The sequence below is a fragment of the Kogia breviceps genome, chromosome 10 (assembly GCF_026419965.1).
Source record: "Kogia breviceps isolate mKogBre1 chromosome 10, mKogBre1 haplotype 1, whole genome shotgun sequence".
NCBI classification, from domain to species: domain Eukaryota; kingdom Metazoa; phylum Chordata; class Mammalia; order Artiodactyla; family Physeteridae; genus Kogia; species Kogia breviceps.
This window is the reverse complement of record NC_081319.1, coordinates 84,459,660-84,475,163: the sequence shown is the minus strand read 5'-3', so window position 1 is coordinate 84,475,163 and position 15,504 is coordinate 84,459,660. Positions and strand designations below refer to the sequence as shown.

General features: G+C 50.6%; 2 protein-coding genes across 9 annotated transcripts in view; one reads left to right on the top strand and one right to left on the bottom strand.

Moving 5' to 3' along the window:
• The window catches only part of MSH5 (mutS homolog 5), a 39,156-nt gene that overhangs the window by 13,634 nt on the left and 10,018 nt on the right, over positions 1 to 15,504 (top strand). For 3 of the 7 annotated variants that reach the window (XM_067006443.1, XM_059077476.2, XM_059077474.2), the window contains exons 1-10: positions 8,693 to 8,759; positions 9,164 to 9,314; positions 9,599 to 9,722; positions 10,180 to 10,260; positions 10,446 to 10,508; positions 11,214 to 11,335; positions 11,522 to 11,631; positions 11,890 to 11,925; positions 12,250 to 12,332; positions 13,457 to 13,502. In XM_067006443.1, coding sequence (XP_066862544.1) covers positions 9,177 to 9,314; positions 9,599 to 9,722; positions 10,180 to 10,260; positions 10,446 to 10,508; positions 11,214 to 11,335; positions 11,522 to 11,631; positions 11,890 to 11,925; positions 12,250 to 12,332; positions 13,457 to 13,502 — 803 coding nt within the window. In that variant the 5' untranslated portion in view covers positions 8,693 to 8,759; positions 9,164 to 9,176. The other 4 variants (XM_067006439.1, XM_067006441.1, XM_067006440.1 and 1 more) reach the window with 4 other exon arrangements.
• CLIC1 (chloride intracellular channel 1) lies at positions 221 to 5,745 on the bottom strand. 2 transcript variants are annotated; one of them, XM_067006449.1, is made up of 6 exons: positions 5,406 to 5,669; positions 3,194 to 3,303; positions 2,875 to 3,000; positions 2,611 to 2,717; positions 1,890 to 2,071; positions 221 to 485 (listed from the first exon to the last, which is right to left on the bottom strand). In XM_067006449.1, the coding sequence occupies exons 1-6, from the start codon at positions 5,442 to 5,444 to the stop codon at positions 417 to 419; spliced, it is 633 nt and encodes a 210-aa protein (XP_066862550.1). In that variant the 5' UTR covers positions 5,445 to 5,669; the 3' UTR covers positions 221 to 416. The 2 variants fall into 2 exon arrangements, with proteins under 2 accessions (XP_066862550.1, XP_058933483.1); XM_059077500.2 differs by lacking the exon at positions 221 to 485 and adding an exon at positions 541 to 937 and having other exon boundaries at positions 5,406 to 5,745.

Here is a 15,504-nt window from a genome sequence, read left to right as displayed (position 1 = left end):
ACCCAGATCTGGTCGGCTCTGGCGGCTGGGCTGCAAGTGCGACATGGAGCACAAAACAGCGCTATGGTGGACCCGCACTAAAAATGGCAGCCCCGTCACAAGCACCCCTCTTCTAAATTCCTGGTTTCTGCCAGTTCAAGGTCATTGACCCACTCTTCATTCCGTGTTACTCACACTTCAAGCCCCCTTTGTGTAAAAACACTAGACTTTCTTTTTTTTTTTCCCCTTTAAAATTATTTATTTATTTTTGGCTGCGTTGGGTCTTCATTGCTATGAGCGGGCTTTCTCTAGTTGCGGAGCGGGGGCTGCTTTCTTCGTTGCGGTGCGCGGGCTTCTCATTGCGGTGGCTTCTCTTGTGGGAGCACGGGCTCTAGGTGCGCGGGCTTCAGTAGTTTTTGCACCCAGGCTCACAGGCTCTAGAGTACAGGCTCAGTTGCTCCGCGGCATGTGGGATCTTCCCGGACCAAGGCTTGAACCCATGTCCCCTGCATTGCCAGGTGGATCCTTAACCACTGCACCACCAGGGAAGTCCCAAAGCACTAGATTTTCAATCTGTACTTTATTACCGAAATACGTTGTCCTACCCACCCCACAGCAAAAATCTCACCCAGATCCCCCATCCGTTCTCCTCATCCCCCCAGCAAGCCCTGCACAGGTGCTCCAGGATTCTATGCCCACTGGCCATTTTGGAGTGTGTCCATTGGGTAACCATGTGGAAACCACCCAGGGCCTTTGTGGAGAAAATGGAGGGGGGCGAGGGAGCTCCAGAAGGGGCTTATTTGAGGGCCTTGGCCACTTGCTCATAGGCCAGCTCAATCTCCTCATCATCTGGACAGGTGGAGGCAAACTCTTCCCGAGCATAGGAATTGCGCAGGTACCTATGCACTCCCCGAAACACATCGGGAATGGAGAATCCTCGGTACTTCTTACATACCACCTAGGGGTGGGGAGAGGAGAACTAGTAGGTTAGCTTCAGGGAAGTCACATTGGCTGCCATGCTCTTGGTCTCTCCCTTATCCCAAGGCCTCATGCTAAAATCCAGGCATTCAAGTAGGTCCACTATCTGGTTTCTCTTCCTATGATTCTTATCTCCCATATGAATCATCTTCAATCATCTTTCTTAACTCCTCACTGTCTTGTAAGGCCTTCACCCTTCCTCTCTGCTTACTGAAATCCTGGCCATTTATAACCAGCCCCTTTTCAGGCCACCCCAGTCCATGGTGCTAGTTTTCCCCTCTTGATTTTGAAATGTAATTCACAAACCATAAAATTCTCCTCTTGAATTTCCACAGTAACTTTTTTCTACTTTTCATTTGGCTTTTAATCATGTATTATTAATCATGTGAATGTTTTATCTTCTCAGCTAGACGTCAGATCCTTTGAGGGCAAGGACCAATCACCATATATCTTGTCTTTCAGTGCCTAGTACAGAGATTTTCAGTACACAGTTCTGCAGCAGACTGACACTGGGCCCACGTTTCAGTAACTAAACCGTATCTTTGAACTACGACAAAAAACATGGGAACCAGCAGTTTTCATCTTCCACAAGACGAAGTGGAGACTGAAGCTATAGACTTAAAACTTTGATTTTAGGAAAAGCCTGCTCTCTGATCTGGGGATTTGGCAATGACAGAGACAGGAAGAGCATTCTTGAAAGTAACACTGGGATGTGTTACCCTAGGCCAGTCTGCTTGCATCGTGGAATGTAATTCTCTCAAGTAGTGGTGTTGCCAGCAAAGAGAGCAGAGAAGGAATGGGGTGGTGTCTGCTATTGAAAACCACCCTAAGAAAGAAACCACCTTTGGAGTGATTGTCATGGGAAGCCTGAGTGGGAGCCCCTTAAAGAGCCATCCCAGCGACCACCCTCTCCTCCCACAGTGACCACTCACCTGTACTATGTGGAGCTTTGGTAACAGGTTACAGTCAGCCAGAGTGAGCTCATTGCCATCCAGAAACTTCCTCTGAGAGATGCCCTCATCCTCAGCGCTGGTCTCATCTACTTCATCTGGGAGGGGGGATGTCAAGTAATTGTCTAAAACTTTCAGGGCTTTCAGGAGTCCCTTCTCCAGGTCTGTGCAAGATAAGGGAGTTGGTAAAAACATCAGAAGACTGACATAGTCCAAGAAGGCCCATGAGGGGGTGAACACTAATGGTGAGGCCAGTCCAAAATAATAATAGCCAACACTAATGTAGTTCATTTTCTCTGTGCTATTCTAAGCAATTTACACACAAAAACTCATTTAATTCTCACATCAACCCATGAAGTAGGTATTGTTATCCTCATTTTATAGATCTGGAAATGGATTCACAGAGAAGTTCAATGAATTCCCCAAAGTCACCAGCTACTAGAATTTGTACTCAGGTCATCGGGATCTAGAGTCTCTCTCTCTCTCTCTCTCTCTCTCTCTCACTGTCTCTCTCTCTCTCACTGTCTCTCTCTCTCTCACTGTCTCTCTCTCTCTCACTGCCTCTCTCTCTCTCTTTTTTAAATTGGAGTAAGATTTGCCAACATCTGCTCCATCTCCCTGGTATCTGAATGTCCAGGTGCCCCTAATCCCTGGATCTTTTCTATTCCTCCTAGGACCCAGGCCTCCAACCCACAAGACTCACTATCATTGAGAGCTGGGTTTGAATTCTTGATGTAGGCAGAGAATTTGGCAAATATGTCCAGCCCAGCTGTGTTGGATTCAGGGTTCAGAGCTGCCAGCTTGGGGTACCTGGAAGCCAATGGGACAAACAGGATAAGATATCTTCTGAGGACGAACCTCAGCTCCCCTGCCGCAGCCCCACCACCATCTCTGTTTTTCATTTCTTCAACCTCTCTCTCCCAGAGTCTCCCAGCTCCCCTACTCCCCTTTCCAAGTTCCCCTATACCTGGGAGGGCACAGCACTGCCTCCAGAAATTCCTCAATCTTGTTGGTGTCTGTGTGCACTTCAGTGCCGTACAGCAGGAATGGGAGCTGCCCTCCTGGGCACAGCTTCTGCACTGTCTCAGTCCGCCTGGAGGAGAGACCAGGCATTAGGACAGGAAAAGGGGGTTAGGGAGACCCAGAAAGGAGAGATGGAGAGATGTGGCAAAGGGGCTCCGGATGGAGGGGAAAACAGTTCAGGATGGAAGGACTCAAGTGGGTGAGTGTGTAAGTGTGCATGTGGGTGTGCACAAGGGAGTTTAGAGGAACAGAAGTGCGCCTACCTCTTGGTGTCAACAGTGGTGACATTGAAGGTGACTCCCTTGAGCCAGAGCACCATGAACAGTCTCTGGGAGAAGGGGCAGTTCCCGATCTTGGCCCCATCACTGCCAGCCTGGAAAGCAACCCCCAGCCCAAGGTTAGGCCTGGTGCACCCCACTCATCCCTAGGCCATTCTCTGCATCTCCTACTCCCAGACCTAGCTGGTTTCTGCCTAGTCATGACACAAACTCAGTCTCACCGCTAAAAGCACCCCTCCAGAATTGGGCTCTCCGCCCTGGGGTCTGGGTCAAACCTAAGGTGGATCAGTGAGAATATCTTCTGCAAAGGTAGGCTTCTGGCTCCCCAGAGAGGTGAGGACAGATGGAGGTAGGCAGAGGGAATGGGCTTTGGAGAATTTGGAGGATTTGGACCCTAGAGAGGGAAGACTAATGGTGGTGTAGTTAGTTTCCTCTGTACTATTCTAAGCACTTTATATACAAAAACTCATGTAATTCTCACATCGACCCATGAAATAATGCCTAGAGTGGGACTTTGGTGAGGCTAGAGTTGTGGGCTAGAGGCCTAGATTCCTGAATGGAGTAGAGCCTGAGAACAGGAGAGCTGGGGCAGGGTTTGGAAGCATGAGTTCCGCTTCTCTATACCTCTACCCAAGCAGCTGGGTGGGGAGTCAAGGGGCTCAGAGCCTCGCCCTAGAGATGTGGAGGGCCTTGCAGAGGGGGGCTGCCCTCTAATCGGCAAGTAGTGACCTCATCCCCCAAAGGACACCTCCCCATTAGCTGAGGGTGATTCATCTCACTGTGTGTGTCTCCGGTCTCAGCAGCTTCCTTCCTGGCAAGCAGTGGGGGCAGGGACCTGTGAAGCTGAGGCCTGGGCAGCGAAGGCCACCTCCCTCTTCCCTGGGCACGGCTGGGGTTTCCCAGGATAAGTTCCCTGGCTCCAGATAATCTTCCTCACACAGGACCCAGGGCTGGAATCTCTGTAGCACAGTCTCACCCAGGAGTAAAAATAAAAATAGCCCCTGAGGCAAGTGTGAGAGTGAGGTGGCTGGGGACCACTCCTAAGGGGGTCGACCCAGGCACGGCTGAGGGAGAGGGAATGGCTACCGGAGAAGCCCCAGCATAAAGGAGAGGGAGAAACAGGTTGGAACACACAAAGGCTAGATGAACAAAAGCGGGGAAGTGGAGAGAAAGGAGGCAGGAAAGTGAAGGGTGGGGAGAATGTGTGAACCGGGAGTTACCGACGGAGGGGGAGGTCGCTAAAGGGAGGGAGGGGCACAGAGAAGAGGTCCAGAGAGGGGAGAGAATGCAGTGCTAGTGGAGAAGGGCGCGGGGCAGAAGAGGCAGCCTGCGGTTTCGATATGCAAATGCCTTGGGACCACCTCTCCTCATCCACACCCGTAGAGAGGACAGAGCTGGGGCAACTCTTTTTCTTCTGTTTCTATAACCCCCAAACCCTAAACGCCCTAACCCAGCTCTCCTCCTCCTGCTTTCTCTCTCCATCTACCCTCGTGGTAGCCACAGCTCAGCTCTCATCTCCTCACCACCACCCTTTCTCTCGCTTCTCCAAGTCCTCAGGATACTCGTTCTCGACCCCATCACCTCTCTGAGCCAGCTTCTGGAACTCCACTCCCACTCTCCTGTCTTCTTCCACCCCACCAATTCTTCCCAGTTCACCTGGTCCCACTCCCAGGCCTCCGGACCACACCCTCTTCCTTGAAACCCCCCCCCAACACCCCCCCCATCCGAGTCTCCCCCACTATGCTCCTCACCCTCTGATCTTCTTGTAGGGCCCTCATCCGGATGTTTCCGTCTGTCCCACCCAAAGCCTGTAGGTTTCCTGCTGCCCCCTTCTCTCTCGGTCCTCGTATCAGCTGTCCCCCCACACCCACTCCCGTCAATCTTCTCAGCTCCTGGGAACCCTCCCTTTTCTCTACTTTCCTGGCCTTCAGGCTGCTGGAAACCTGCACTTCTACAAACTTTTCAGGATTGAGCCTAGATTTCTCATTACCCGCGTACACATCAATTGTCTTCCCCTCCCAAAACCCGGCCATCACCACCCCAGGCCCCTGCCACACACGCCCTAAAGACTGCACGTGGGTTTTGGGGTGGGGATCCAAGAGGAAACGGATTAGGGAGTTAGGCTGGAGCTGGGGAAAAGTGAGAGTTGCCTTCCAGTAACTCGGAGGGGGGCCTAGGAGGGAGAAGGTGTTCTTACCTTCACGAACAATTCGACCTGCGGTTGTTCTTCGGCCATGGTTGCGACGGGGACCAGGAAGCGGCCGTCTCTGGGGGAACTGGGAGGGGGCGGGGCCAGGGGGAAGGCGGTCTCACAGAAAAGATTCTCTCCCCCAGACCTAGGACTACTCGCCCTGCAGCGCCGCACGATCCCGATCAGACCCGCTCACTCCAGACGCGGCCTCTCGACCAGTCCAGCGTACTCCACACCCAGCGGATCTAGCTCTACCCTCTCCCGGGCTGGATCTGGGAGCTGACTCACGGACCGCCCCGCCCTGAACCTGCGGAGGGACAGGCGCGGGGGCGGGACTCGACGACCTAGGGAGTGGGCCCGGAGGGGTGAGCCTCAGGTCTCCCAGATGATGGGGAAGGGGGTGTTGAGGAGAGGGAATCCTGGGAAACGTCTTGTGTCCCTGCCAGTCTCCTTGAACAAGGGACTTTTTTCTGCCTCAGTTTCCCTGCTTCATTAATCAGAGGACACTCCCACTCAACCCTCACACAAGAAATCTGACACCGACTGCTTGAGCAAGTCCTTGAGGGCCCAGAAAGGGAACTATAGAAGGGAAAGGTGGTCCTTTATTACTTCCTCCCAGTTCCCTCGGAATTCCAGTCCAAATTCTGGGTTGCTAGGACTGTGGCCCAGGAGAGGGACTTGCACGTGGAAGCTGGGGTTGGAGGAAGAGAGCGGTGAGAGGTAGGGCAGGGGTGGGGAAAGGAGATAACCAGGCCTTGTGCTGGGGAAAGAGGAAGCTGAGCCAGGGGGCCTCATCACTGGCGGAGGTACTCTCCCGCTCCGTAGTCTGGTCAGCTTTAATGCTTCTACTTCTTCCCCCCATCTGGGGCCCTTTCCTGTGCCCCTTGCCCTTTTATCACTGACGGGTTGCCTTGGAGATGGGGTGGAAGCATGGGGTGTTGTGGCCCCAGAGTAGAGCTGCATCGATGCTAGGGGCTGGTGGTAGCTGGTCCTATCATGGGGGAAAAAAGTGAAGATCAGACAGAATAGTGTGAGTGGAGTCCTCAGGAGGACTAAGGACTCCACAACAAGAGAAGCCACTGCAATGAGAAGCCCGCGCACAGCAATGAAGACCCAACGCAGCCAAAAAGAAAGAAAGAAAGAAAGAAGTAGGGAGGACAGAGGAAGAAGAGTTCTCTCCCTCCCTCCCCAATAACCTTGATTTTGGAGGTTCTATCAAACCCTTTATGACCTGCTGAAAAATAGCCCCAAAATACGTCCTCCAAACTGGACATATGCCAGCCTCCACATTTGAATCTCTCTCCTATCCAGCCATCCCTTTCTTCCTCACCACCCTCTGTCTAACAGGACACCTACAGTTTCAGTAAATCATGGTGGAATGCAAGGACATAGGAGCAGAACAGGGTTTGAAACTTAAAGAAAGGGAGAGAGTTGGGGGAGGAGGGAGTGGAGTGAAGAGAGGTGCTGGAACCAGCAGTTAGTGGTTTCCTCTCATGCTTCCTCTTCCGTGGGTTTTCTCTTCCATGGAGGAAGGCCTTTCTCTGTCCTCCTCAGAGAGGGGATATATTTGGTGTTTGCTCCCTTGAATTGTAACATCTGATAAGGATGTAGAATGATTCAACGAGTATGTGTTTGTTGGTGGGGAATCTCCTCCAGGGTGACCCTCAAAATCTGCACACATGACCCCTTCCATCTAAGGAAGGGAGGTCAAAGCAGTGCTACTTCTCAGGGTCCTTTTCTGCTCCAGCTGGTCCATGTCCACCAGAGAATCTGCCCCACAAAAATCTCCCTTCTGGGAGAAGCCTCAGGCAAATGGGGCCAGCCCTGAGCTCAAACAGGTTTGACAGCTTCTCCCCTGCCTCTCTTTCCCTACAGCTTTTATAGCTAGAGCTGCCTTGATCAATATTGACTTTGGCTAGCTGGCATGGCTACCCACAAAGTATTTTTCCTTAACGTCTCAGGTAACAACAGGTAATGCTGCCCTCTCCTGGTACCATCCATCAGTGCCGCATGGGTTTGAAGCCAGGGGCTATACCCCCAAATCCTGCATCAGAGAAGTTTCCCTCCCATCTCAATCTCCTTGCCCCTGCTTTTCTCCTATCTTAGTATCTCCCCTTTTCTTCCCCAGGCTTCTCTTTCCACTCCCTCCCCTTCCTCAGGTTGGTAAACCAGTCCCTAATCTCTTCCCACCCCAGATTGGAACGTGTGTCCCTCCCCAACACTCCTTAGAGCTGTCACCTGGCCTCCTCCAGGTTTCCATAGCCCCATTGCTAAACAATTTGCCAGGGGTAACCATTAACCTAGCCCTTAACTCACTCCCTCACCTTTCTCACAAGAGGGGATTTTCCAATCATTGGTTAGCAGAGCCAGGTTACCATCTTTCCTAAGCTCTTGGGTGGGATCCCCGCATCTCAGAGTACCCGGAACAAAGCTGGGGGTGAAGATGTATTTTAAGACATGTTTTAAAAAGTATATGATTGTTTATTTCTTTCTCCTTCACAATCTCCTTGCTTCTCCTCCCCTCAGACACACACTCAAAAATTCGGCTCATGGAGTAGGGATTTAATTATGTTCCCTGTTTCCACCACCTGGCCCAGAATGAATGAATGACACCCTTCTGTCCTTAGGGGTGTGTGTGTGTGTGGGGGGGGGTAGGGCACGTTTCAATTCGAATGCTTCCAACTTCTCTTGGGGCTCTGAAATTATTAATTAGGCCCTGTGGTGTCCCTATGGGAGTGGTCATACTCTGCACCCAGGAAACAGGCAAAGGTGGGCTGAGTCTCGCTTCTTATTTCCGCTTATTTACTTAAAACATTCACGTAGCTCTTACTATGTTTGCCAGGCACTGTTCTAAGCTCATTATAAATATTAAGTTAGAATTGTTGGCATAGGTTGAATTAATGATGCTTATCTCCACTCTCCAGAAAAAACAAAAACAAAAACAAAACTCCCCAAAAAACGCGTCTGTGTTCCTTTAAGGTTGGCCTCCTCTCCAGATTACCCAACGCCCCTAGACCCGTCCCGGGGGCTCGGACTCCAGCTCTGCTAAGGACCTTCTCACAGGCTCCACCCCGTGTCAATCAAGGGCCAGAGGCCCAGTTGCTAGGCAACATCTGGGGGCGGGAAGTTTGAACGTTCTGGCACCGCCCCATGTACGAATAGGCCAATCATCGTCCAGCCTTCTCCGCGGTCCCCTCCTCCCTCTCGCTCTGTTGGATCTCTAGGCAGGATCCGGGTCTCTTCGACCAATAGCGGCTAAGAAGGCGGGGCGTGTGCGCGCGCACCCCGCCCTCGCTTCGGCGCACCCTCCCGCAGGCCCGCGGTACTTAGTGACGCGGTCTCGCGCACGTCGCTACCCAGGTGACTGAAAAGGCGGGAAAACGCCGCGAGCTGTCCGCAGCTGGGTGGGGAAGTCAAGAGTGTGAGGCTGTGATCTTGGGGGCTTGGTTGGCAGGGGCGGAGAGAGGAGGCGTGCAAAACTTGTCCCACAGGACCCTCAGACCGTCTCCAAATACAACCTCCGCGTGACAGGAATGAGGGTGTGGCGAGTGGTGTTTTCCACAGTCTGTAGTGAAATACCCGAGAAGTCGCCTCTCCAGATGCCCTGCACCTGTGACCACAGCTCTCGAAGGCCCTAGCAGCCCTGCCCCTCAGCCCTCTCCCATTAGTTCTCAGTGGAATTGAATTTCTGCGCGCCCCGCTACCCCCGTCTCCTCGCGGGTGAGATCTCGCTCCTGAACCGCCTTCATTTTCTTCATCCACAGAACCTCCAAGGCCATGGCCTCCGTAGGAGCGACCCCAGGCAGGACGCCGCAGGGACCGGGACCCGGGGGGGCCTCGGCCAGCTTCCCGAGCCCGGCCCCAGTGCCGGACCCCCGGGAGGCCGAGGAAGAGGAAGAGGAGGAGCCCGCGGAGGTCTGGGGATGGGGAGGAGAGGCGATGTCTGCGGAGCAAGAGCTCAGAATCTGGAGAGCAGGGAGTTGATTGGAACGGCTGATTGTTAGAGCGTAAAGGGGCTGGGAAGAAGAGCTGGGACAGTCACTTCCCTCCGCTGAATGTCGGTTTCACATTAACTGAATGGGGGTGATGATGTCTATCTCAGAGAGTTGATAAAATAACTGAAATTAAATAAGGCATGCCTCAACCCTGCACTTAACAGGTGGTTCAAATATTAGTTTCCTTTCTTCCTTGCCGGACAGATTCATCTGTGTGTGCTGTGGAGCTCAGGATACCTGGGCATTGCCTACTATGACACTAGTGACTCCACCATCTACTTTATGCCAGATGCCCCAGACCACGAGAGCCTCAAGCTGCTCCAGAGAGGTGAGGACAGAACTAGGAATTCCTCTACTCTGGGATTAGAAGCGTATTTCACTCGTAGGTCCTTACCTGACTCAATCTATTTTTATTAGTTGACTCCTAGAGGCCCCCTTTGTTGTTTTTAGGAATTCATCTCATTATTCACAAATGTACCAGGAGCTGGAGATACAGTCCTGGGCAAATCAGTCATGTCTGTCCTTTAAGGGTTTACAGTCTAGTGATAATCTCCTGGGCACCCCTCTTCCCTCCCACCACCCCATCAGTCTTACTACTCTTTCCTTTTCTAATCTCATGTCTGACTCCGACTTATGCTCCCAATGTGGGGGGCACTCCCTACTCTTAGAGGGAGGAAATAAGTTTCTGAGGTGTGAAGGGGGGTAGCAAGGGGAGGGCTACAGGTTCCCTCTTTCTCAAAAGATAAAGATCCTTGAACTCATTTGGTCTCCATTCTCATTCCGAGTTCTGGATGAAATCGATCCCCGGTCTGTTGTCACGAGCGCCAAACAGGATGAGAATATGACTCGGTTTCTGGGGAAGCTTGGTAAGGACTGAGTAAGGGAGAGAGGGAAAATGGGGAAGGACTAAATTATGGAATGTTCCAAGAGACTAAAGGGTCTTGGGGGGAGCTACAGCCAGGAGACCAGAACTGGGTGAGAGGGAAGGTGGGACAGCAGCAGAAGGACTGAGATGTACAGACTGATGGCCCTTTCTTTGTCTCCCTCACAGCCTCCCAAGAGCACAGAGAGCCTAAGAGACCTGAAATCATATTTTTGCCAAGTGTGGATTTTGGTATCTCCTCCCTTTTGCTTTGCCCAATCCCCCATCCCAGTTTTCTGACCCTTTCTCCTAACTCCACCGTCATCATCAGAGGTCTCCCCTCAGCCCTATCTCATTCTAAACCTTTGTGTTCTTCAAGCCCCATGACCTGTATCCCCACGATCTCTCCTAATCCCTACCCTTTAATAACCTACAGCTTAGGCTTGTCTAGGGATGAGGGCCTTCCGTGAGAAGAGGGAGTAGTAACACTTTTTGGTCAGCTTTGATTGTTGGCATTTTCCCCTTTAAGCCGAAGCCATTTGCCCCTTAAAAAAATAAAAGGCACTGCCTCAGTGACCTCGTTCATCTAGAAGACACTTCCATAACCTTCCCAGGTTTTGCAAAAAGGACAGGGAATGTTCTATCCTAAATTAGATGGTAGGGCATTCATGTTACTAGTTCCTCTGTTAATATGATTTTTTTGACCCCAAATCCCCAATTCCAGACAGATATCTTACTCTCCTGAGCCATTTATCTTTCTCAGTTTATGTTCCCAGCCAAACCTCTTTATATGTAGAATAAAGAGTCTGAAAATTTGGTTCTTGTCTCAGCTTTATATTAACTGCCTGTGTGAATTTGGCAACCCACATCATCTCTCTTGCTTCTGTTTTCTCATTCTTAAAATAAGGTGAAGAATCTGGCTATAAGATCTTTCCCTTCCTTCTTCCCTCAAAATAGGCCTGGAGATAAGCAAACAGCGCCTCCTTTCTGGAAACTACTCCTTCATCCCAGACTCCATGACTGCCACTGAGAAAATCCTCTTCCTCTCCTCCATCATCCCCTTTGACTGCCTCCTCACGGTGAGATGGGTCCTGCAAGATAAGGGCTGGCTTGCAGCAGGTTAGAGAAAGGCACAAGCACCTGGAGACTAGGTTTGAGCCCTGGGAGATACTAGCCCAGCCCTGGAAAATAATAGTTTTCCCTGGTGTTGTCCAGCCTCCAAGACGTTGGGATTTACCCCACCTCCACTACTGATCCCCTCCTAGGTTCGAGCACTTGGAGGGCTGCTGAAGTTCATGGGTCGAAGAAGAATCGGGGTTGAACTGGAAGACTATAACGTCAGCATCCCCATCCTAGGCTTTAAGAAATTTGTGTTGTAGGTCATTTACCCTAACCTCAACCAAAGTAAGGTGGGATTGGGAGGCCTGGAAAGTAAGACGGGTTGGGGGGCGTTGGCAATGACCTGTCTGGTAAAGTGCTCTAGGACACACAGGAGCTCCTGAGAGGGTGTGGAGCTCTGGGGAGAAAACTGAGACAGTACTCTTGAAGGAGAGCTAAGCGGGTATAACTTAAGAATGAACTCAGACCTCTCATACCCCAGCCACCTTCCTTTCTGCTTGTTTTCTGTCCTCAGGACCCATCTGGTGAGCATAGATCAAGACACTTACAGGTAAGGAGATGGAGGCAGGCTGTCATCTTTGGGGAGGGAGAAGGATTAAGCTTAATGCTCTAATAATCCTTAACGGGGCTCCAATTTCTCTAATCCTGGGGCTATTAAGAGCTCTCTCCCTGAAGGAAAGAGAAGGGGGGTGAGGGGAGAGGAGAAGAAAAGCACAAAGATGTCACCCTCCTTTTCTAAAAGGAGAAACTGAGGCAGAGAGCAGTGAGGGACAAATCTTACATCAAGACTTCATATCAGGAGGTGTTCCCAATCCCCATTTCATTTTCTCAATTGCCTTTTAAAATACAAATTACCCTAATTTCTCCCTGATAGTGTTCTGCAGATATTTAAGAGTGAGCCTCACCCCTCAGTGTACAAAGTGGCCAGTGGACTCAAGGAGGGGCTCAGCCTCTTTGGTAGGTGTGCCCCCTCCCTCATCCCACACTACACAGGCCTGCCAGAAAAGCAGCTGCCTCCAAAGATGTATCCCAGCCTCTCTTCCTTCCACTTCACCCCATTGCCAGCTGTCTCTTCTGCTCCAATCCAGCTTCTTTTTTTTCTTAATTTTTAAATTTTTGGCTGCGTTGGGTCTTTGTTGCTGCACTCAGGCTTTCTCTAGTTGCAGCGAACGGGGGCTGCTCTTCATTGCAGTGCGCGGGCTTCTCATTGCGGTGGCTTCTCTTGTTGCGGAGCACGGGCTCTAGGTATGGGGACTTCAGTAGTTGCCGCGCGTGGGCTCAGTAGTTGTGGCTCGCGGGTTCTATAGCGCAGGCTCAGTAGTTGTGGAGCACGGATTGCTCTGCAGCATGTGGGATCTTTCCAGATCAGGGCTCAAACCCATGTCCCCTGCATTGGCAGGTGGATTCTTAACGATTGTGCTACCAGGGAAGTCCCAATCCAGCTTTATTATCCTCTTTGTACCCTCCCTCAGTTTGGGCATCTTCCCGAAACCTTGTCCAGTATAGTTGTTCAGTGTCATTTACTTATCATTTCTTACTCTACCAATTCCATGTTTATTTTTTGGGTTTGTATGAATATTTCTACTAGCGGTGTACCTGTCTAGGGACTTTGGAAGGCCCTATGTATAGAGGAGGAGAGTTATGTAACTGCATAACTCCTATGTTTGATTTGAATAGAGTCTTTATCTCTTATAGTTGTTTCAGGCTTTAGGGTGTATTGGCGACATCACCCCAAGTAACCACATGGTTTCACTGTGCATCTCAGTGGGTTGTATCTAATGTTTACGTGTATGTGTTGGGCTTTTTGTGAGTAATTGTGTCTGCTCTGCATATTTTTCTGGCTGAGTGTTCCTGTGAGTGCCCATTCCTCCCCCAAGCCCATGTAAGGTAATCCCGGCTCAGACTTGTGGCCACACGTTGGCTTTGGCTGCCTTTGTGTCCTGTATCTGGGGAATGCCCCCCGGGCCAGCCAGCCGAACACCCAAACCTCTGACCCTGATGCTTCAGCTTAGACACATCCATACATTCCTTTCCCTGACCCTGCTTGTAACAGGCTCACTCCATACCCCAACTCCCAACAGGAATCCTCAACAGATGCCGCTGTAAGTGGGGAGAGAAACTGCTCAGGTGAGTAAGAGTCACACACGTGCTACAGGTTAATGCAGGCAATCTGTAGACTCAAGCACACTGCCCTTAGTAGTAATGAAAACAACTGCCCTTTCCCGAATGCTGGCTAAATGCATTTAATCCTTACTGCGACCCCATGTGGTGGCTAGTGTTATTCTCATTTTACGTTGTCAGCACAGATGCACATGTACCCACTGATGATACACGGACTTTCACACATACACGCAGCAGAAGCAGAATCACAAGACAGCAATGTACACATGGTAATGTCTTTAATTATTAAAAACACACTTCAAATTTGAGCTGTTCTCTGATGACTCTCAAATTTGTATCTCTAGTTCCAAGCTCCATATGTGGAATGCTCTTTGCACATCATCGCCACCTGCAATTTCCACAGGCAGCTCAAACTCAGAGCATCCAAACTGACACCCACTGGCCCTGTTCATCTTCCTGCATTCCCTTTTCTGGTTAATGGCATTGCTGGCAATATAGCTTCTCAAGCTCTGAACCTTGGATTGCTGCTTCTCCATCTCCCCCCATATTCAGTTATTCACTGAGACCTATTGATTCTTTCCAGAAATGTCTCTCTCAGCCATCCCCCTTTCCCTCTTTCCTCTGCTCTAATTCTGGCTATCTTCATTTCTAACCTGGAGCATTGCATTCACCTTCAAATTGGTCTCTATGCCTCTAAATGCTTCTTTTTCCAATCTGTTCTTCATTCCAGAATAGAGGTCTGAGCATGTCGCTCCCCCACCCCCTTTTTTTAAAGCTTAAGTAGAAACAAAACATAAACCTCAGGAGGTTTCCGCATTACCTGCATGATTAAGGGTTGCATCTTTAGCAGTTTGGCATTCAGGGCCCCTCAATTTTAATTTCCAGGCTTACCTCCTCATACCCATGTTTTGTTTTTTTCGGCCGTGCGGCTTGTGGGATCTTAGTTCCCCAACGAGGGATTAAACCCAGGCCCTCAGCAGTGAAGGTGCGGAGTCCTAACCACTGGACCGCCAGGGAATTCCCCCTCAAGTCTATGTTTATGCTGTTCCCTCTGGAAAGTCTTTCCCCTGCTCTCCACCTGTCAAAATCTTACATCCTCTTGCAACCCAACTATCACCTTTCTGGTGAAACTTTCACAGGCACCTCTGAGGAGACTGACATGCACTTTGCTGTGTGGTCACATAGTGCTTGTTTATATTTTCTAGTTGTACTATCACATCAGGTTGGAATTAGTTGGTAAATCTACTTGCCCTCATAGCTGTGAGTGAACTCTATGCAGTGGCCCATTCCTGTTAGCTCAGCACATGGCCTTGTATGTAGTAGAATGCAAGCACACTGGTTACATCATCTCTAAAAACTCAGGAAACCTTTGCTAGCCTGCAGGTGCACAATCTTTTCCCCATGCCACCTGCCCTGCAATGTATGTCTTTTGGAGGTTAATTTAGGATTATCTCTGAGGCCATCTCCAGGTAATTGGTGGGGTGATTTAATTACCTCGAAGTTCTCTAGTGCTTCAGGTGCAGATCTCTGGTCTCAAACAGGGATGAAAGGAAAGGAATTCTCAAAGGAGAAGAGAACTGAGTTAAAGGTGAGGGAGGGGTGCAGATTCCTTAGATAGGATCCTGCGGGGCATAGAATCACAATCTGATGATCAGCCACGGGCCCAGCTGGCCTGAAGTCAGACAGGGCACCTGGAAGGTGACTAAATGTCACAGTATGCTCTAAAGACCACTGTCCTAGCAGTCTGGAGACCTGAGTTTGAGATCTAGTTGTACTTCTTAATAGCTGCATGACTTCGGACAATTTGCTTACCTTCTAAGGGCCTCATCCCCTCAGCTGACTTGAGTCTGGCTCGACTAAGACCTCCAGGCACTCGAAGTACCTGAGTCAGAGCTACCTAGGTATTTTATAAGAAAGTCTGGTGAGGCTCGTGCTCTCCAGGTGGGGAGGGTGTTCACAGACTGGCCTACACTGCCTCAGACACCTCTGCTCCTCTGTCGCCAAGGAG